The following is a 17,841-nucleotide window of genomic DNA, read 5'->3' as shown; positions in this document are numbered from 1 at the left end:
GATGATTAGGTAAGTTTGACTTGTAAGAGAAGAATTCTAAAAGAAAATAGATTCTTAATAGGCAAGTTTGACTTACAAGAGAAGAATTCTAAGAGGAGAGGGATTCTTAATGGGCAAGTTTGTATGGTTATAAATAGGTGAAGTCTCTACAGGGTTAGGTATGAAAAAAAGATGTAAGAGAGTTGTAGGGTTTTTTGGGATAGACATCCCATAGGAGTATTGGGGCTCTACGTCTTATGAGTGTGTATGTTTATTTGTGAGTGGACTAGAGGAGACTGAGAGGGTCCACATAGGTATGATGTATGAGAGCATATGGGTATGTGTTTGGTTATGTTGAAAGAGTGCACAAGGGTTTGGGTTTGTGTTTGTTTTGGTTGAAAATACTTTATAGGACTAGAAGAAATTGAGAGTGTCTTATGAGTATTGATTGTTGAGTGAGGTTGATGATTTGATATATGTTTATAATTTTCTACAACTAGTGGATCTTGTTTCTCATCCGTGGATGTAGGTCAGTTGTATCGAACCACGTTAAATCGTTGTCTCTTGTGTGTTTGATTTATTGTTTGATTTTACTTCTACTGTGTGTGATTAGATTGAAGGCTTTTAGCCCAACATTTTCAAACTCTTCAGCTAGAGTAATCACATACACAAAATTTAATATTTTGCCATCGTACTTACCACCACTTGCCATCACCACTTGTCGCTCGTTGGCATTGATTTACTACCAAATACTACCAAATGTTCCTATCTTTTTCCTCTTTCTTTTTATTTGATTATATTTTCCAAAATCTCTCTAAAAGAACACTTGATTGGTAGTCTACCACCGTTTAAATTCAAGGCTTCCTACCACCATTCTCATCATATTTTGCCACCAATAGATTATCTTTCTTTTGTTAGTCCTTCATTGGCTTAAGAACTCCAAGAACAAACTTAAAGCTTCCAAATTTGAAAACCCTAAGATGATCTCAATGCCAATTTTTCCTTTTTGTTTTCTTTAAATTTTGCTATAAACTTTTATCTTTTTGTGTATTGCATTGAATCTTGCTAAATGATTGCTTTTGAATTTTTTTGTTGCTTATTGTTGATTGTGTATGATGTTGGTTGTGAAATTGTGGTTTTTTTTTATGATTATTGTTCTTTGATTTTCCATTATGGCTAAGATTGAGGTTGTTTTTATGGGCCTTAGTTCTTGTTGTTCTATAGACATCTCATTTTATTAGAGATATTTCGATTATTTTCATTTTTTGAGTCTTGAAAGTTCATTAGTAAATTTGAGTTTTAATTGGGTTTTGTACTAGCCCATTTAAACCTGAACTTGCTATTTTAGTTTTGGATTTGGTTTGGGTATTAAACAAGTTAAGTGTTTTATTCATTTTTTAAAAAATTAGGAAAAAAATCAAAAAAAAAAAAGTTTAGGTAGACTGAATTTGTTTAGGATTGGAGTTCTTTCCGATTAAAAAGTTTTTGGTTGAAATTAAAGTCAAAGTTTGAACTAAAATATATTTGAAACTTTTTTGATCAAGAATTTGTTTTGAGTTGGGATTGATTCTTTATAAAAAAAAAAAAACTAGAAACACAATAATCAAAGAGGAGAGAAAAATAATCCATTCAATTTGGCAGTCGTACAATACCAGGCAAAAAATCCCTACATGCCCAATTTCTAACAACAAGATTCCACGATTGCATAAACACCCAATTTCAACCATACATAGCCATTGTCCAAAAAACCACAACCAAGCCCGAACTCAGCAATACAGATAAACCATAATCAATAAACCTAGAAAAAAAAGTCAATCAAAAAGATATATTTCAAAAAAGGCTTTTTGGTAATAGTTTGAGGTTTTTTAAGTTTCCTTTTTGGAGATTCTTGGTCAAGTAGAAAAGGTGTATAACTTTGTTGGTGGTTCTAAAGTTTTAAGCAATGGCTAAAGATTTCTTTGAGAAATTGTTTTTAGTGGAGCAATTCTTGGGTTTAGTTTAAATCTAGGCTTGACAATATAATTTTAGAGAACTTAGATTCAAAAAGGGAATAAGAGGTGTCAAGAAATTTTTTTGAAGTTTTTGGGCAAAAATTGACACTAGAGACCATTGGCAAGTGGCTATGACGTGACAAAGCATCGCTAGGTTTTGAAAATTTCAAAAAACATAGTGGTTGGTGTTCTTAGTTCTTGAGTTTTTTAGGTTTTAGTAAGAAAATCTAAAAAAAGATAAAAGTAAAGTTTTAGTTAAAGTGAGAAAGAGATTGAAAAAAATGAAGAGAAGAGAAAATTTTGGCTTTTATAGGAAACAAAATACGCATATCATTGAAGCCAGGAAGACCTATGTATTTTACCTGTCCCGATCTAGTATCCATGTTATTAACCAAAAGCCAAGCAATTTGTTGAGTTGAATAGCTAAATCATCAAGCTGTATTATGATTTTTGAGTTTGGAGTTGAGTCGTCTTGTTGAGCCAAGTTGAGATATTTTTTTATTTTTTTGTATTTTATTTATTTATTTATTTAAATTAAGTATTTTTAATTAAAAATTTTAAAATTAAATTATTGAAATCCTACCAAATATTAGAGTATATGGGTTTAAATTTTTTTTTGAAATTATGAATCTTACCAAATTATTAGAGGATTTAAATCTTAAAATTAATTTTACCAAACTATTGAAGATTTTATTAATTTTAAAAATAATAAATTTTTGGAAATTTTAACTAATAAAAAAGATAGAGCCTCTTCAGAAAGTGACAGTAGTCTCCTTATTATTCTTGAAGTGAAGAAACATTCTTAAATTGCTACCAAAATATTGGAATAATTTTAAGAATAATTTTCAAAATTAAATTATTTGGTAAAAATTTTTAAGATGTTTTAAGCTTTTGGATAATATGAAAACTAGTTGAAATTGTATTTTTTATGGGTGTTGCAGGGTTACTATAACCTTTCCACACTAATCATCCTTTCAAACTTTGTTCCATTTCATGGATTAGAATTTATTCTTTTTAAAGAACTTGCATCAAGTTTAGGACCTTATTAAGAAGAATAGATTTAATTAGGTGGCTACATCTAAATAAAAAAGATTGGTGGTGACTCCTAAAGTTTTGTTTAATGATTAACTTCATAGACTTGAATGTTGTGATAGGTTACATTTAGATTTTGGTCTTAAAAGGGATTTAATCCCAAAAAGAATTATGATTTTGAAAGAATTTCAACCTTAAGGAATTTTGTTCTTTCCACCATTTTTATTTTTTATTTTTCTTTGATTTTTAAAGTAACAATAAAATAAATAAAGAGGTAAAATAAAAAAATGAAAAATAAAAATGGACCAAACATTTGGATTAGGTCCAAAATCAAGTCGTAGGTCTAATTAACCTAGAAAAACCCAAAACAAATTTTAAAAGCCCAAATTGAAAAATATAAAAGTAAACTTCTGAACTCGAAGATATTCTAAAATACTTCAGACAAAATAAAGTGCCTCTATGAGGTGTTTATTAAGAATGAGATATTAGTAAATAATCTTTGGTCGGAGGAACTGTTACGTAGTACCAACTCTTATTAAATGGATGAAACTTTATTGCAAAAAATTCTCTAAACAAGCCTATGGTCAAAATAAGGCTTAACTATTCACACACTATTATGAAACCTAGAATGTCAGGCATTAGGGGTGAGCTGAAAATATTCAAATTGTAAGAAAGAAGTAACTCTACAATGAAAAAAATAAAAGGGAAGCTTAGCCAAACTGGTACGGAATCTTAATAAACCTAAAGTTTATTTTCATCGTTTAGGTCTATTAGTCTATCATCAACACTAGGGTCGTATACTTTCAATGTATCAAAGATGTCATACCAGGTATGGATGGCGATTACATAAAAAGATGTACAGAGGATGGGATATCTTTTAAGGAGTTACCTTCCCTTTAAGAGTTTTCATAACCTCTTCAGGGGTAAAACCAAGCTTGCATCGAATATATAATTGGATGGGAGTATGTATAAAAACTGAAGGAACTACCTACTCGACTTTAGTTTTGGCATCAACTTGTTCAACTTTAGCCTATTTTATAGCACATTTTTCTTTAGCTTGCTCAATCTTAAAAAAAAAAGATTCAAAGTTAGAACTAATATTAGACTTAGTGTCTAAATAAGAATGATGGTGTAACAAGATGTACAAGGTTAAAAGAAACAGAGCTAGAATGTGAAGTAAGGCCAAAAGAGGGGATAAAGTTAGATGATGGAATAGAAAAGACAAAAAAAATCTATCTTAAAAAGGGAAGAGGCATTAAAGTTGGCATATAATTTAGCCAAAAGCTCATCTATACCATGGGTAGCCCTTTTCCTCCCGACCTTGTACATTCTCGATAACTTACTCTTGGCCTTTTTGAGATAGTGGGTTCAACCAAAATGTAGCTCGAAACTAATCTTTGCATGCAATCACGAAAGAAACTTTGTCATTCATGAATAGGTCTATCTTATTCAATGGATTGAACTTAGTGTTGCTCTTAAATTCTATCTTAAAGGGAGCCAAAAGTGAATACGAACTATTTGAAGTAGATAACTTAAAAATGGACAAGTATAACATATCAAAAAGGTTGAAGAAAGAAGTTAAGTAAGATCAACGAAGTAGCTCGAATGGACAATAAATGAAATTACTTGGATTAAGAACAAAAATGAAGGGAATATTTGAAGAATGGATGGAAAAGTGACTAAATGAAAACATGGTTTGAGGTATAACATATCAAAAAGGTTGAAGAAAGAAGTTAAGTAAGATCAACGAAGTAACTCGAATGGACAATAAATGAAATTACTTGGATCGAGAACAAAAATGAAGGGCATATTTGAAGAATGGATGGAAAAGTGACTAAATGAAAACATGGTTTGAGGTATTTATAGGCAAAGAATAGATCTAATAAATAGCCTAGATTGGTATTTCTATAATTTTAGTATAAGTGGATTATAGTAAATGTTATAAGAAGAGAAATATTTTTCTATAATTATGATATGAAAGTATAATAATAAATTTAGACATGTATTAAATTCTTAACAAATATGAAGAAAGGTATTATAGTAATTTACTTGGAGATTTTTTTCATATAATGTATAGATGTGAGATATAAAAATTTATATTTAAAGAAAAGAAAATGAAGTGCATATTTGTGTTTGACTAAGTGCTTATTGAAATAACTTATATGCATAAAAATTAAAATCAATTTTAACATTTAAATTATAATTAATTAATATAATTATATAGTTTATTTTTTATTTTCATAAAATAAAATATTTAATTGATATTTTATTTTATTTGATTAAATAGATATTTGTATCAACATTTCTATTTTAGTTTTTATCTCATAATAATAATTTATTTTGTTAATGTGGATTTTTAGTATTTTTTTTATTTGAGATTTTGTGAATTTTTAATTGTTTTTTTTAAATTCAAACAAGCCTTAAAGAAAATAACAAAAAATTCCATCTTTTGATTTTTTTTTAATTCAAAGAGGCCTTAAGGAAAATCACATAAAACTCAATATATTGTTATAGATTGTGTTTTTGATGGTTTACTTTAAAAAATAAAATTTTTTGTTCTGATGAGAAAATATAAATTAAAGTAAATAGCTTAATTTTTTTTTTCTGTTAAAGAGAATTATTTATTTATTTATTTTTAAATAATTCAACAATTGACTATAGATGAACTACGTGTTTCTCAAACTTGCCCAACATTCTGGCCCAATGACCCAACATTCTGGCCCAATGTAGTCGAACCACGTAAGTAAACATTTAATCATGTGGGTCCCATTCAGTGTGGTCCAATCTAAGCATGCCACACCATTTACGATAGACATGCAGGCATCTGATCATTCACACTCCAACAAAGATCCTGAGTGCGAGCCCACACTGATGAAAACAAATAAATAAACAAATAAATAATTTATTTATTTTGGTATTCATCATTCGTCATCATCAATCTCATCATTCACGCTTCTTCCTCTGTCTCTCTCTCTCGCATTCCTTCTCTCTGAGAGAGTTTCTTTGCATCATTGCATATTTTCTCGATTGAAACCCTAGGGTTTTGATCGATACTTTAATTTATTTTCCCTACTAAAATCGAATCGATATTACTTTATTGATCAGATCTTGACATTCCCAAGTTAAACCCTTTCACTCGATCAAATTTTGATTGGCTTTGTCTAATTTCATTGAAGAAAGAAGGAAAAATGCCGGCAGTTTACGGAGCCAGATTGACGACATTCGAGGATTCAGAGAAAGAGAGTGAATACGGTTATGTTCGTAAGGTGAATTCTCCTCATTTTATCCTTTCTTACCTTTCCTATCTCAATTTGATTTGTTTTTAACGTTGGATTGAGATTAACTGGATATATTTCGATAATTTTTATTGGATGATCTGCATTTTTAGAGTTCAACTTAGTGTAATTACTTTGATTTTTGACGTTTTAATAAGTTTTATGATTTCTTGATCTGTTTTCTTTTGAAGTAGAAGTTGAACTGATTGAGGTTTTTTTTTTTTGTTTATTCTTGATCTTCATTTTCTTTTGTTAATAGTAATTATAGTGATTTGAAATTTTTGATTAATTTTTCTAAGGATTTTATTTCTTTTTTTGAATGTAAGATGTCAATTTACTATGAGTGTTCCGATGCTTTATTTAGATGTTTCTATTTTTATTCAAATTGCTAGTCAGCCTAATAATTTTGTTGGGCTTCGCTTTCTTTTTTTCTTTCCCTTTATTTTTTGTCGTTATCTCATGCTTTGATTGCTTTGTAGTCTATGAGTGCTTAAAATACTTGATTTTCATTACTATTCATTTTGGTTTCCTGTGTAATTTGTTCTCTTTTTTTTTTTCTTCTTTTCTTATTGTTAGAGATTTGGTAATACCGAAAATTGGCTTATTTTTTCGGATTTCCAATGACTTTTTTTTGTCAAACTTTTGTTGATTCTGTTAAACCAGCGGTTTCAGTTGAATTTCTTTCATTGGTCAATGTGAGCTACAATGATTTACTTGATTTGCATGCTAAGGCTGGCTCAGAATCAACTTTTCTGTCACAATTTATCACTCAGAGTTTGTTTGAAGGAACTTGTTATTATGAATTCCTTGACTACACAAGATGAGAAGTGTCTTCTTTTTTCTTTTGTATTTATCATGTGGATATATAACTAATTGAGTAGTTGAAGAAATTGCTAGATATTCATCTTTGCTTTTGCCAGAACCAAAAAAAAAAGGAAAACAGATTATGATGCATAATTGTAATGTTTATATTTCTATTCACATCAACTTGATTTGCTTTGTCTGATTGACTACCAACCTACCAAATTAGCTAGGTTAATGCAGTCTATCTTACTTCTTTTTTCTTGTTTCTTTTTTCTTCACTTCAACTATCACATGGCAGGTGTCAGGACCAGTTGTTGTTGCAGATGGAATGGCTGGTGCTGCCATGTATGAATTAGTCCGTGTTGGACATGATAATCTTATCGGTGAAATTATTCGGTTGGAAGGAGACTCTGCTACAATCCAAGGTGTTTTATTAATGTTGACATTAATTTTTTCAGTTAAAGTTCCCTTTTATTTATGCACTTTGTTTTTTTGGAGAGAAAGTATGTAAAAAAAAAAGTACGTGTGGCTATGGTGTGGATCCTTAGCAGAAATAAGTTTCAAAATTGATAAGAATCTTCCTCTATGTTCTTATTTCAGTTTATGAAGAAACGGCTGGCTTGATGGTGAATGATCCAGTTCTGCGGACACACAAGGTGTATTATTATTATTTTTTTAAATTTAAAACTTGACTAAAACCAACACTTAAATTTCTTGACCGTTAGTTGATTGTATTTTCAAACTTATAATCATATGTTGATGTTGCAGCCTCTGTCAGTTGAGTTAGGACCAGGAATATTGGGAAATATTTTTGATGGCATTCAGGTTACCATACTTTACATGCAATTTAAATTCCTGTATTCTTATATCTCTTTCCACTGTTTATTTTATTATGAAAACTAGCTTACCACTTACCAGCTATGCCATTAATAATATTGTTGTGTACCTGTTGTTAATTGATATCCGCTCCTTTCTTTCAATGTTTTATCAATAAAGAGGCCTTTGAAAACTATTGCTAAAAGATCGGGTGATGTGTATATCCCTCGTGGAGTTTCTGTCCCCGCTCTTGACAAAGATATCCTTTGGGATTTTCAGCCTAAGAAAATAGGTACGCAGCTATTAAGATGCAACTTAAATATGTATTGGCTTGTGAGGTTGGTGTCAATACAATGTTTATTTCCTGCAGGTGAGGGGGACCTTCTAACTGGTGGAGACCTATATGCTGTAAGTTTAATGGCCTTGTGCTGTCTTTTATAGTAGTAGTTCCTTAAGTAAGCAGAAACAGAAGCAGAAGGCACTGTCAGGGTAATAGGCACCTGGATAACCTTAGGGGTGAGATACAAATGGTGCTCAGTTGAATAAGGTGCTAATCCCAGTTTTAGAGACTAGTAATGGGTTTCTAAATATGCAAAATAATCAGATTATGATTATGGTTAGAGATGAGATGAGAACATTTTAATCAGCTGTGGATTTTAAACACAAAGAAAATGAATAGGTTTTGGGTTTTGGTTTCAAAAGAAAATGAATGGAGAGGGGGAGGGGGAGGGGGAGGGAGAGGGTGGGTGATAGATTGGCTAATTGCAATTTGCTTTGATTTTGGTCTGCAAAGGTCAGCATATGGCCAATTTGTCATTCAATAAATTTGATAGAGACAAATGAAAAGGAGGCCATCATTTTATAGTTTTTATTTTTATTTTTTTGTTGAGGGCTAGGGAGCCTAAAACATGAATAATTAGAAATAATAAAAGATATATGATTTCAGTGCATTGCATCTTTTAAGGCGAAAATGCATAGACCATTTCCTTTAGAGAAGTAGGATGAAACGTAGATCACTTAATTTTATTGCTTTTAACTCTTCTGACGTCTTTAAATTGATACTTTGAAATTCAAATGTATAATTTTATTGCTTTTAACTCTTCTAAGGTCTTTAAATTGATACTTTGAAATTCAAATGCAGACTGTCTTTGAAAACAGTTTGATGCAACATCATGTTGCCCTTCCTCCTGATGCAATGGGAAAAATCACTTACATTGCCCCTCCTGGTCAATATTCATTAAAGGTTTGGCTCTTTGACTTTTATATCATGCCATTTTATATGCCTTAATGTGGTACAAAATTTTCTTTTTGCTATAATTGACCCTTTTATGTCATGACAGGATACGGTGCTGGAGCTTGAGTTTCAAGGTGTCAAAAAACAATTCACCATGCTTCAGGTTTCTTTTTTTTTTTTTTCAAGTCAATACTTTTTTCCATGATTATAGGTGACAATAGGTGGGTTGGGTTAGGGTTCAGTTTGTTGATTTTTTCTGAGTTAAATTTTTGGTTACATGTCTTGTCTGATCATCCCTTGTACCAAAAGTTGGTACTTGGCCAGGTTGAGTTGTGTTATTCAGCTTTGGATAGCTGCCTTTTTGGGCAGGTCACTTAAGTTGCGCCAATATTTTATCCAGCCATACTGTTTAATTGCTATTCACTCTTTTTAACAATTGCAATTTTTTAACTTGAAATGTGTTACACCTGTTTGCAGACATGGCCTGTACGTACACCAAGACCTGTCGCAACAAAGCTTGCTGCAGATACCCCTCTGCTTACCGGACAGGTAAGTCTTGTTGTGAGTTGTCTTCGTGGACTCTTCTTTCAAAGGATTTGATTTGCCAATGACTTTTCTATCAGCGTGTTCTTGACGCCCTATTCCCCTCAGTTCTTGGTGGAACTTGTGCTATTCCTGGTGCATTTGGCTGTGGTAAAACCGTGATTAGTCAAGCTCTTTCCAAGGTAAAGTTTGTATATATTTCTATCGAGCTTTAACTTCTTCCAATGATAGATGTTCATTGTGTTTATTTTTCTCATCATGTGCAGTACTCTAATTCTGATGCTGTTGTCTATGTCGGTTGTGGAGAGCGAGGAAACGAAATGGCTGAGGTGTTTTTTCATCTTTTATTTTGGATAGTTAATCCCTCTTGGAGGTTTTAAAGTCCTGATTGTGTATTTATTTATTTTAGGTTCTTATGGATTTCCCTCAATTGACAATGACATTGCCTGATGGTCGTGAAGAATCTGTCATGAAGCGCACAACACTTGTGGCTAACACTTCTAACATGCCCGTGGCTGCCCGTGAAGCCTCGATTTATACTGGTAAAACTATGATCTGCTAATTGTAGTAATTGCATATTGATCATTGCTTGAAGAGATTAACCTTTGGGACTGAGGTCCAATTGTTGTTTTTGGCTATTTTCTATTCCCATAATTATAATAATGAGTTTGGGGGATCTTGTTATTTTTGTTGCTTCTTTTTTAGTCTGAAAAAGATATGGGCTGCCAGTAACATTCTTTGGGTTTTCTTTTGTGGATTTGCAGGGATCACTATAGCCGAATACTTCAGAGATATGGGCTACAATGTTAGTATGATGGCAGATTCAACATCTCGTTGGGCAGAAGCATTGCGTGAAATTTCTGGACGGCTGGTAAAACTCTTCCCCAACACTAATGAAACAAACTGTCTTCTTTTCCTAATGCTTATAATTCAGGCATATTGACCAGGTCAATTGAGAATGCTTCAATTTAATCTTTTTTCCAATCTGATCATAGCTCATGGTTTAATAGTAAATTAATGATGATTCAGTGTAATTTGGGTATTTCTATATTTTTCCAGTTGTTATCTTGGTCCTCCAGCTTATAAATACTCTCAAATAAGATTTGGTGGGGAAGCGGTTTTGATTTTTTTTTTTTTTGGGATAATTTTTCATTGGCATTTTCATTCCACACTCATTTCATCATTGTTTTCAGAGCATATCTGATGATAATAGAAACCACAAGTTTTCTGCTTATCCTTTTTCCTTATTGACAGCCTTGTGATTTCCTCTTGACATTTCTTTGCTGATGGCTAATGATGTTCCTCTATATCTGAGTGCTTTTTTTGGTAAATTTATCTACTTGAAACTTTTGAAATTAGCACAAACTTTCATAAACTTTAGTACTTTGGTGCCATTATTTTTATAATTTAACATTTTATTCAATTATTTTTATTCACTTATTTTAGTAGGTAAATACTTTTTATGTTCTAATTTCACTTCATAAATGAATATTATGTGTTGTTTCAATGTCTGGTTTACTTTGGTATTCACTCTACTGGCTTCACAGCTTTCTTTCTATTAAGCTCATTTTGGCATCTGTTTTAATTTCTTGCAGGCAGAAATGCCTGCTGATAGTGGATATCCTGCTTATCTGGCAGCAAGATTAGCCTCTTTCTATGAACGTGCTGGTAAAGTTAAATGCCTTGGTGGGCCAGAACGTACTGGTAGTGTCACAATTGTTGGTGCTGTCTCTCCTCCTGGAGGAGATTTCTCCGACCCTGTGACATCTGCAACCCTCAGTATTGTCCAGGTATAAATCAAGGTCTTATACATTCCCTAGGTGCTCACCCTTTCCCAAATGCAACAGGGGAGAAGAGGGGAGAGAAAGGAAGTACCAAAAATGATAATGGAAGCAGTTCAATATTATACATTTCTTTGTAAAGATGCCAGCTGTCTTAGTTTTGCTGCTTTTTAGCTGTGTATGACTGTTAATACTTAACTATAGGAAAAAAAACTTAGTATCTTCTCATTCCTTGTTGGTTTGAATTTTAGGTTTTCTGGGGTCTTGACAAGAAACTTGCTCAGAGGAAGCATTTCCCTTCTGTCAACTGGCTTATTTCATACTCAAAATACTCAGGGGTATGTTCATAATCTGATCCCTTATAGTTTGTAATTATCCCAAAATACATTTTTCCTTTATTCTTTTCCCGAGCTGGCCTCTTCCCAAGTGATACCAGTCTTCCATATTAATTGGTAGTTTCTCTTGTGTTCCTAGGCATTGGAATCGTTCTATGAGAAGTTTGATCCAGATTTTATTAACATTAGGACAAAGGCCCGAGAGGTGCTTCAGAGGGAAGATGATCTGAATGAAATTGTTCAGGTTTGTTTCCTTATCTTGCTCAGGGTTTTTGATGAATTAGAATCTAGCTATTTTACTGTTTAAAGACAGAAGAGGGAGAACATGCGAGCTGTAAATTTTATAGGTAATTTTTTACCAAGCACTGAATCATTAGACACAGCATACTGTTGCTTTAGCTTACATGTTCCCTTTGTAATGTTATTGTTACTCTATGTAGCCTGCTGCTGCAAATTTTTTGCTTCATTTTTTTATCTCATCTCATCTCATTCAGTACTCACTGAAATTTGTATTGTTACAGCTTGTTGGGAAGGATGCTCTAGCTGAAACAGATAAGATCACTCTAGAAACCGCTAAACTTTTAAGGGAAGATTATCTTGCTCAGAATGCATTTACTCCGTAAGCTTCGGCTCTTACTATTTGATATCAGAAAATTTTCTTAGTAGCTATCTTAGTTTCATTGTCTTTGTCTTCATACGGTAATCCTTCTATGCACTTGCATTTGGGTATGTTGTGACAGATATGACAAGTTCTGCCCATTCTACAAGTCTGTTTGGATGATGCGCAACATTATTCATTTCAATAGTTTGGCCAACCAGGTAATGCGTCAGACACTCTCTGGCCCTATTTCAACTGCTGATCAATGCTACCTTATTTTCCTATAATTTCTATTATGGCCATTTTTAGCTATTTGGAAAAGCTAGGGGAAAGAGAATGGCAACTATTTTAAGTGGGTTATTACTATTCTATTTGGCTTAGAGAGAAATTATTGATGGAAATTACTTTTTTAAATTCTAAAAATCTATGTAGCTGTGGGGTAATGCTTGATTTTATGCAGAGAGGAAAACTACAATAGCAGGTTCTAGAGAAAGCGATCTACATATAGCCTTGCCTTGGCTTGCCTCTAGCTTTTTGCCCCTCTTTTGTCCTAGGCTAGGATTCTAGAAAATTAGGTCAAGCAAATGTTTTCATTGACTGATGTATGTCAAGCATGTGCCATCTTTCCTTTAGTTTTGTATATCTTAACTAGTTCGGTGTCTACACAACTTCAGTGCTGTACTTTGTTCTCCTTGTTTGTTTTTTGAGGTATGCTGTACTTTGTATCTGATTATTTTTATGTCTACCAATTGGAGAGATTGTGGATCTAATGAGTACTGCAATTTCTGTTTGCAGGCGGTAGAGAAAGCGGCTGGGATGGATGGTCAGAAGATAACATACAGTCTTATCAAGCATCGTCTGGGAGATCTCTTTTATCGATTAGTGTAAGTTAAAGCTTTCTGTTGGAAAAAGGTTCGCCGAAGAAAAAAAAAAGAATAATGCTCAAATATCTAAAAAAAACTTTCTTTTTAAGGATGCTGTGCTTTTGGCAAAAAACGAAAAAAAATAAGCTGTGCTTAATTGATCAATTTGTTGACATCACAGGTCACAAAAATTCGAAGATCCAGCAGAAGGAGAAGAAGCTCTCGTGGCAAAATTCAAAAAACTTAACGAGGACCTGGCGGCTGGTTTCCGTGCATTAGAGGATGAGACTAGGTGAACGGAAGTTTAAAAGATTGGACGCTTTCCCCGACCTAGTCCAGGTTTGAATTGTTGGGGATAAAATCACTAGGGCTTTCTCTCTGAGTGTACCAAAATTATATCTTGGTAGATGGATGTTGTGCCGGCGCTGTAGCTTTTGTTGGCCTGAATTCTAGACTGCTACATAGCTTTGAATTCATTATGTATTATTGTCTGCCCTTCCGTTTTTTATTTATGTATCATGCAATAAGATGTATATTTTTCCTTTCATTTTGGGTGGGAAAATAATACTAATATAATAAGCTCTGTATTCAGTATTAATGTATCATGCGCTTATTGCCTTTATTAATAAGAAGTTAATATGCCATTTTTCCTTCTCCGGTTCTTTAGGCTTTAGGTTTTCTTCGTGCCTTTGGAATAAACTTTTGGTCAAAATATAAAATTGAAAAATAACAGGAACGAAACTGTCAACATTGAAAACTCGGAGTCCTAAAAATATTAAAGATATATATATATATATATATTTATATATTACAAAGAAAGTAATAGTTTAAAGATGAAAAAAGATGTTGAGATTTAAAATTTTAATTTATTAAATCTTACGTTTTAAATAATTGTATAAATTAATTAAATTAATTTTTCGTTTCATAAATTATTTTGTAAATCTGCTTGTGTTCTTGAAACAACAATCGGAAAAATGTCTTCTACAAGGCAAGTAATTCAAAAAAATATGAATGCCAACTAATTTCAGTCAGCAAATCTAGACTGTTATCTCATTATGCTAGTTACTCTTTTCAATCAGGGGTAATAATCTCATGCTAAAAGTTTATAAAACCCCCTTCATTCATCTTGATTTTCAACTAACGATGAGTTCTTCATTCTTTTATTAGTTTTTTTGTTTGGGCAAGTCGTTCACTAATCTTTTCATGTAGGAATTTGAGTAAGCCTTGAAATGCAGCCTCTACATTGGAGCTCTTAATCAACTCCCCTGCAACTTCTGCAGGACTGACATTCACCTCCTCCAACAGCCTTCCAATCTGTTGGAAAGCACCATGATCCCTAATCCCCAAATAGTTAAAGGCAAGTTGCTTGAATACAGAAGAGTTGCAGTATGACATGTGAATATGCATGTCCATACGACCAGGTCTCAGCGCAGCTGGGTTTAATCGTTCTTTATGATTGGTTGTGAAGATTATGATGCGTTCTTCTCCACAACTTGACCAAAGGCCATCTATGAAATTCAGGAGCCCTTAAACTGTCACCTGTTGAAAATAAAACATGATCGATATTTACTGAACATGAAGAACATGGTTTGTTTCAGTCAACTGATCGCATCTTTTATATTTGTACTAACCTGATTGTCACCTTGATTTCTCCGATGTTCATTCTCCGATTCTCGATTTTCTAGCTTGATAAAGCAATCGATATCCTCAACGACTAGTATGATTGGCTAGGCATTGCGAGCAACAAAAATCGAAGATCTGAGCTGGTTTGGACATCAGTCAGATCCAAGTCATCGATGTCAAATTTTAGGTGATTAGCCATTACCGCTATCAAACTTGACTTGCCTGTCCCTGGAGGACCTGCAGTAAGTATCCACGTTTCCAAGCTTTTCCCACTCTTTGGTAGTATTCTTCTCCATTGATAAAGTTTTCAAGATCCTCCATCACTGCCTTTTTCAGCTCCAAATCCATAGCAGTGTCTTGAATGTCATTGGGTGTTTAAATTTGACCTCATTCACATCCCCCCGCCTTCTATAATAAACTGTGTGGAGATTTATTGCTTTATTCTCTTCTCTGATCGACTTTGCTCTTTGCAAAATGTATGGCAAGTATGAATTCAGCACTCTTTATCTTTATTTTTCTTGTGAAAACGTAGCTCATATCGTCTAACTTCGGACCTTAGAGATGCATTAAGATCACCCTGGCTTGGTTTCAGAAAATGCACGGATTGAACCTGTGTACAGACCAATTTCCACTTCATCTCCACATTTTCATAAACATCAACCAGTATTCCATCTCTATCTATGGATAGAGACAAATTATTTTCCTTCTCACTTTTGCCTACCTTGAGTCTTTGAATCGAGGGGGTTGTTTTGCTGCCCAAGTATAAATCAGCAGCTTCAAACACTTGGTTTAAGGCTAGCCCTTTGAATTCTTCTATAACAATTGTCAGTTGAGACGAGAAATGGTGGGATAGATTCTGTAAGCTGAAGGAGAAGTAGTTCCGGATTTCTGCTGGAATAAAATCATTGGCAATGGTTCGAATGACCATTGCTGTGACTGCTATAGAGGCTGCTGTGGATAGAAGGCTCGTAGCTTTGATCTGTTTCCTGTGAGACAACATATTTGAGAAATGTGAAGTTGAAAAATGTATAGTTTGTTAAAAGTCTTTGTGTTGGTAAAAGGTTTTCAGGATATGATTGTAATGATGCCTTCCATCTGAGAGGCCTCATGAGATTTATAGGTGTTTTACGGGACATTTCAGAGGAGGCCATAACATACTTAATTTGGACCTTGACATTTTCAATCCTTCTTTCCCAAGGTCCTGAAATTTGCAGACTTGTCTGTCAAATTTACTTTTGGAGAGACTATAGAAAAAGAAATTTCTTTGTCATACAGGTCTTAATAGAAGTTTCAAAGAGGTTTTTCTTTTTTTTTTTTTTTTTTTTTCATATTTTCATATTAATTGAAGATATTAAGAACATAAAAATCCATCCTAGTCAGGCAGTCGACTAGCAACGCATGCCCTATATATTTTCATATTTTCATATTCGTCAGTTAAATTTTCGGATGACACACAAAGATGATGTTTTGAAACCTTTGGAAACAACAATTTCTACAAATGGCTGATGTCTTGCTTTCAATTTTGTAAGAGTTAATTGCATCAGTTCATCCTAGATAACACTGTAACTGTCATATAGACTACAGAAACTGTGATAGCAACTACAAATTAAATGCATAATCTGCTACATACCTTCAGCAACCTCCATCAAAACAAAGCAGTTCTCTGTTGTTGAGTACATAACACATACAAGTTCCAACTGAATCTCCTTGATGTTGCGTGAATTAACCAGGGCCAACTTTAGGAATGTCATAATGCTCACTCATGTTTGCCAGATATTGGTCGAAGTCCTGAATTCTATCAAGGTGAGATTTATTAGCTTGGTTATTCAATCTATGGACATCAAGTTGCTCCCTCTGCTAAAATGTATCGTCTCCCTGCAGGATTGAGATGATCATCATAATGAGCATCCTTCCTCTCCCCACTTGATTTGTCAGTTTCATTATTATCTTCTTCATTGGGATCAATAGAAACTTCTGCACTTCCACCTACATCAAGTATTGGCTAAAATTATGAAGTCTAGAAACAATTATGATACACTAAAACTAATAATGGTGACACAGAAGCAGGTTTAACCAAATAAATTAACAGTAAATAACAAGATAGAAACAGGTTGATTCCAAACTGAACTCTGTCTTTTTTCTTTTATAATAAAAATGCTAGTCCAACCTAAATCCAATCAAGAGCAACAAAATACGGATGCAGCCATACGGATTTGGATGTCTAAGTTAATGTAATCCTGACACAAAGTCATTAAACTATCACCTACTTTCTAAACAGTCATTAAATTTTAATTTATTACTACTAAGTCACTAAAATTTATTAAGTGTACCAAATTTGATCATTTTAATAAATTTCATTCAAAATAAAAGTTAAATAAATTTTAAATATATAACAAAAAATCCTCTCATATCCAACAGAAAATAAAAAAAGTAAACCCACATCACCTTTAATACATATTTATTTTTTTTGAAGTATTATTGTTTTTATTTAAATTAAAGAGCATAAATATTTAAATAAATATTAATGCTTTGAATTTACCTTTTTTTTTTAAATTTTTTGTGGGATATGAGAGGATTTTTCATTTTTAGTTACATAGAAAATTTGCATATTGTTTGGTTGAGTTCAATATTTAGCTTTTATCTAACTTTTATTTTGGATGAAATTTATTAGAATGAAAAAATTTGATACGCTTAAAAAATTTTAATAACTTTGTAATAACAAATTAAAATTCAATGACCTATATAAAAATTAGATAAAAGTTTAATGACTTTTAATGTAATTATATGGATTTAATTAGCCAATATAGCTGATTATATGACAGCTATATTATTTTTTCTTAAAATTTAAATAGAATCTATTAGGCTGATCAGTTTTGATATATTTAATAAACTTTAGTGATTTGGATTGAAAAAAATTAAAATTCAGTTACTCAAACGAGATTTAAGTACAAGTTGAGTGACTTATTA

General features: G+C 32.6%; 1 protein-coding gene and 1 pseudogene across 2 annotated transcripts; one reads left to right on the top strand and one right to left on the bottom strand.

The window, feature by feature from the left end:
* The first annotated feature begins 5,915 nt into the window (after window positions 1–5,915).
* LOC111280475 (V-type proton ATPase catalytic subunit A) lies at window positions 5,916–13,905 on the top strand. Its single transcript, XM_022867911.2, has 20 exons — window positions 5,916–6,268; window positions 7,380–7,506; window positions 7,682–7,737; window positions 7,850–7,906; window positions 8,078–8,189; window positions 8,268–8,305; window positions 9,039–9,140; window positions 9,238–9,294; window positions 9,609–9,680; window positions 9,755–9,856; window positions 9,941–10,003; window positions 10,084–10,216; window positions 10,439–10,545; window positions 11,270–11,464; window positions 11,707–11,793; window positions 11,930–12,034; window positions 12,312–12,409; window positions 12,531–12,609; window positions 13,184–13,272; window positions 13,433–13,905. Exons 1-20 carry the CDS (start codon window positions 6,191–6,193, stop codon window positions 13,545–13,547), a joined length of 1,872 nt encoding a protein of 623 aa, XP_022723646.1. The 5' UTR covers window positions 5,916–6,190; the 3' UTR covers window positions 13,548–13,905.
* A 370-nt stretch (window positions 13,906–14,275) lies between these two features.
* On the bottom strand, window positions 14,276–15,971 carry LOC111280656 (protein HYPER-SENSITIVITY-RELATED 4-like; annotated as a pseudogene). Its single transcript, XR_016334994.1, has 2 exons — window positions 14,883–15,971; window positions 14,276–14,790 (listed from the first exon to the last, which is right to left on the bottom strand). The product of XR_016334994.1 is annotated as a protein HYPER-SENSITIVITY-RELATED 4-like (transcript).
* Window positions 15,972–17,841: the final 1,870 nt, after the last annotated feature.

Source organism: Durio zibethinus, chromosome 28, assembly GCF_047325235.1.
Source record: "Durio zibethinus cultivar Kanyao isolate XHJ-2024 chromosome 28, ASM4732523v1, whole genome shotgun sequence".
NCBI lineage: Eukaryota > Viridiplantae > Streptophyta > Magnoliopsida > Malvales > Malvaceae > Durio > Durio zibethinus.
Note: the sequence above shows the minus strand (reverse complement) of the source record. Positions and strands in the feature narration are given on the sequence as shown.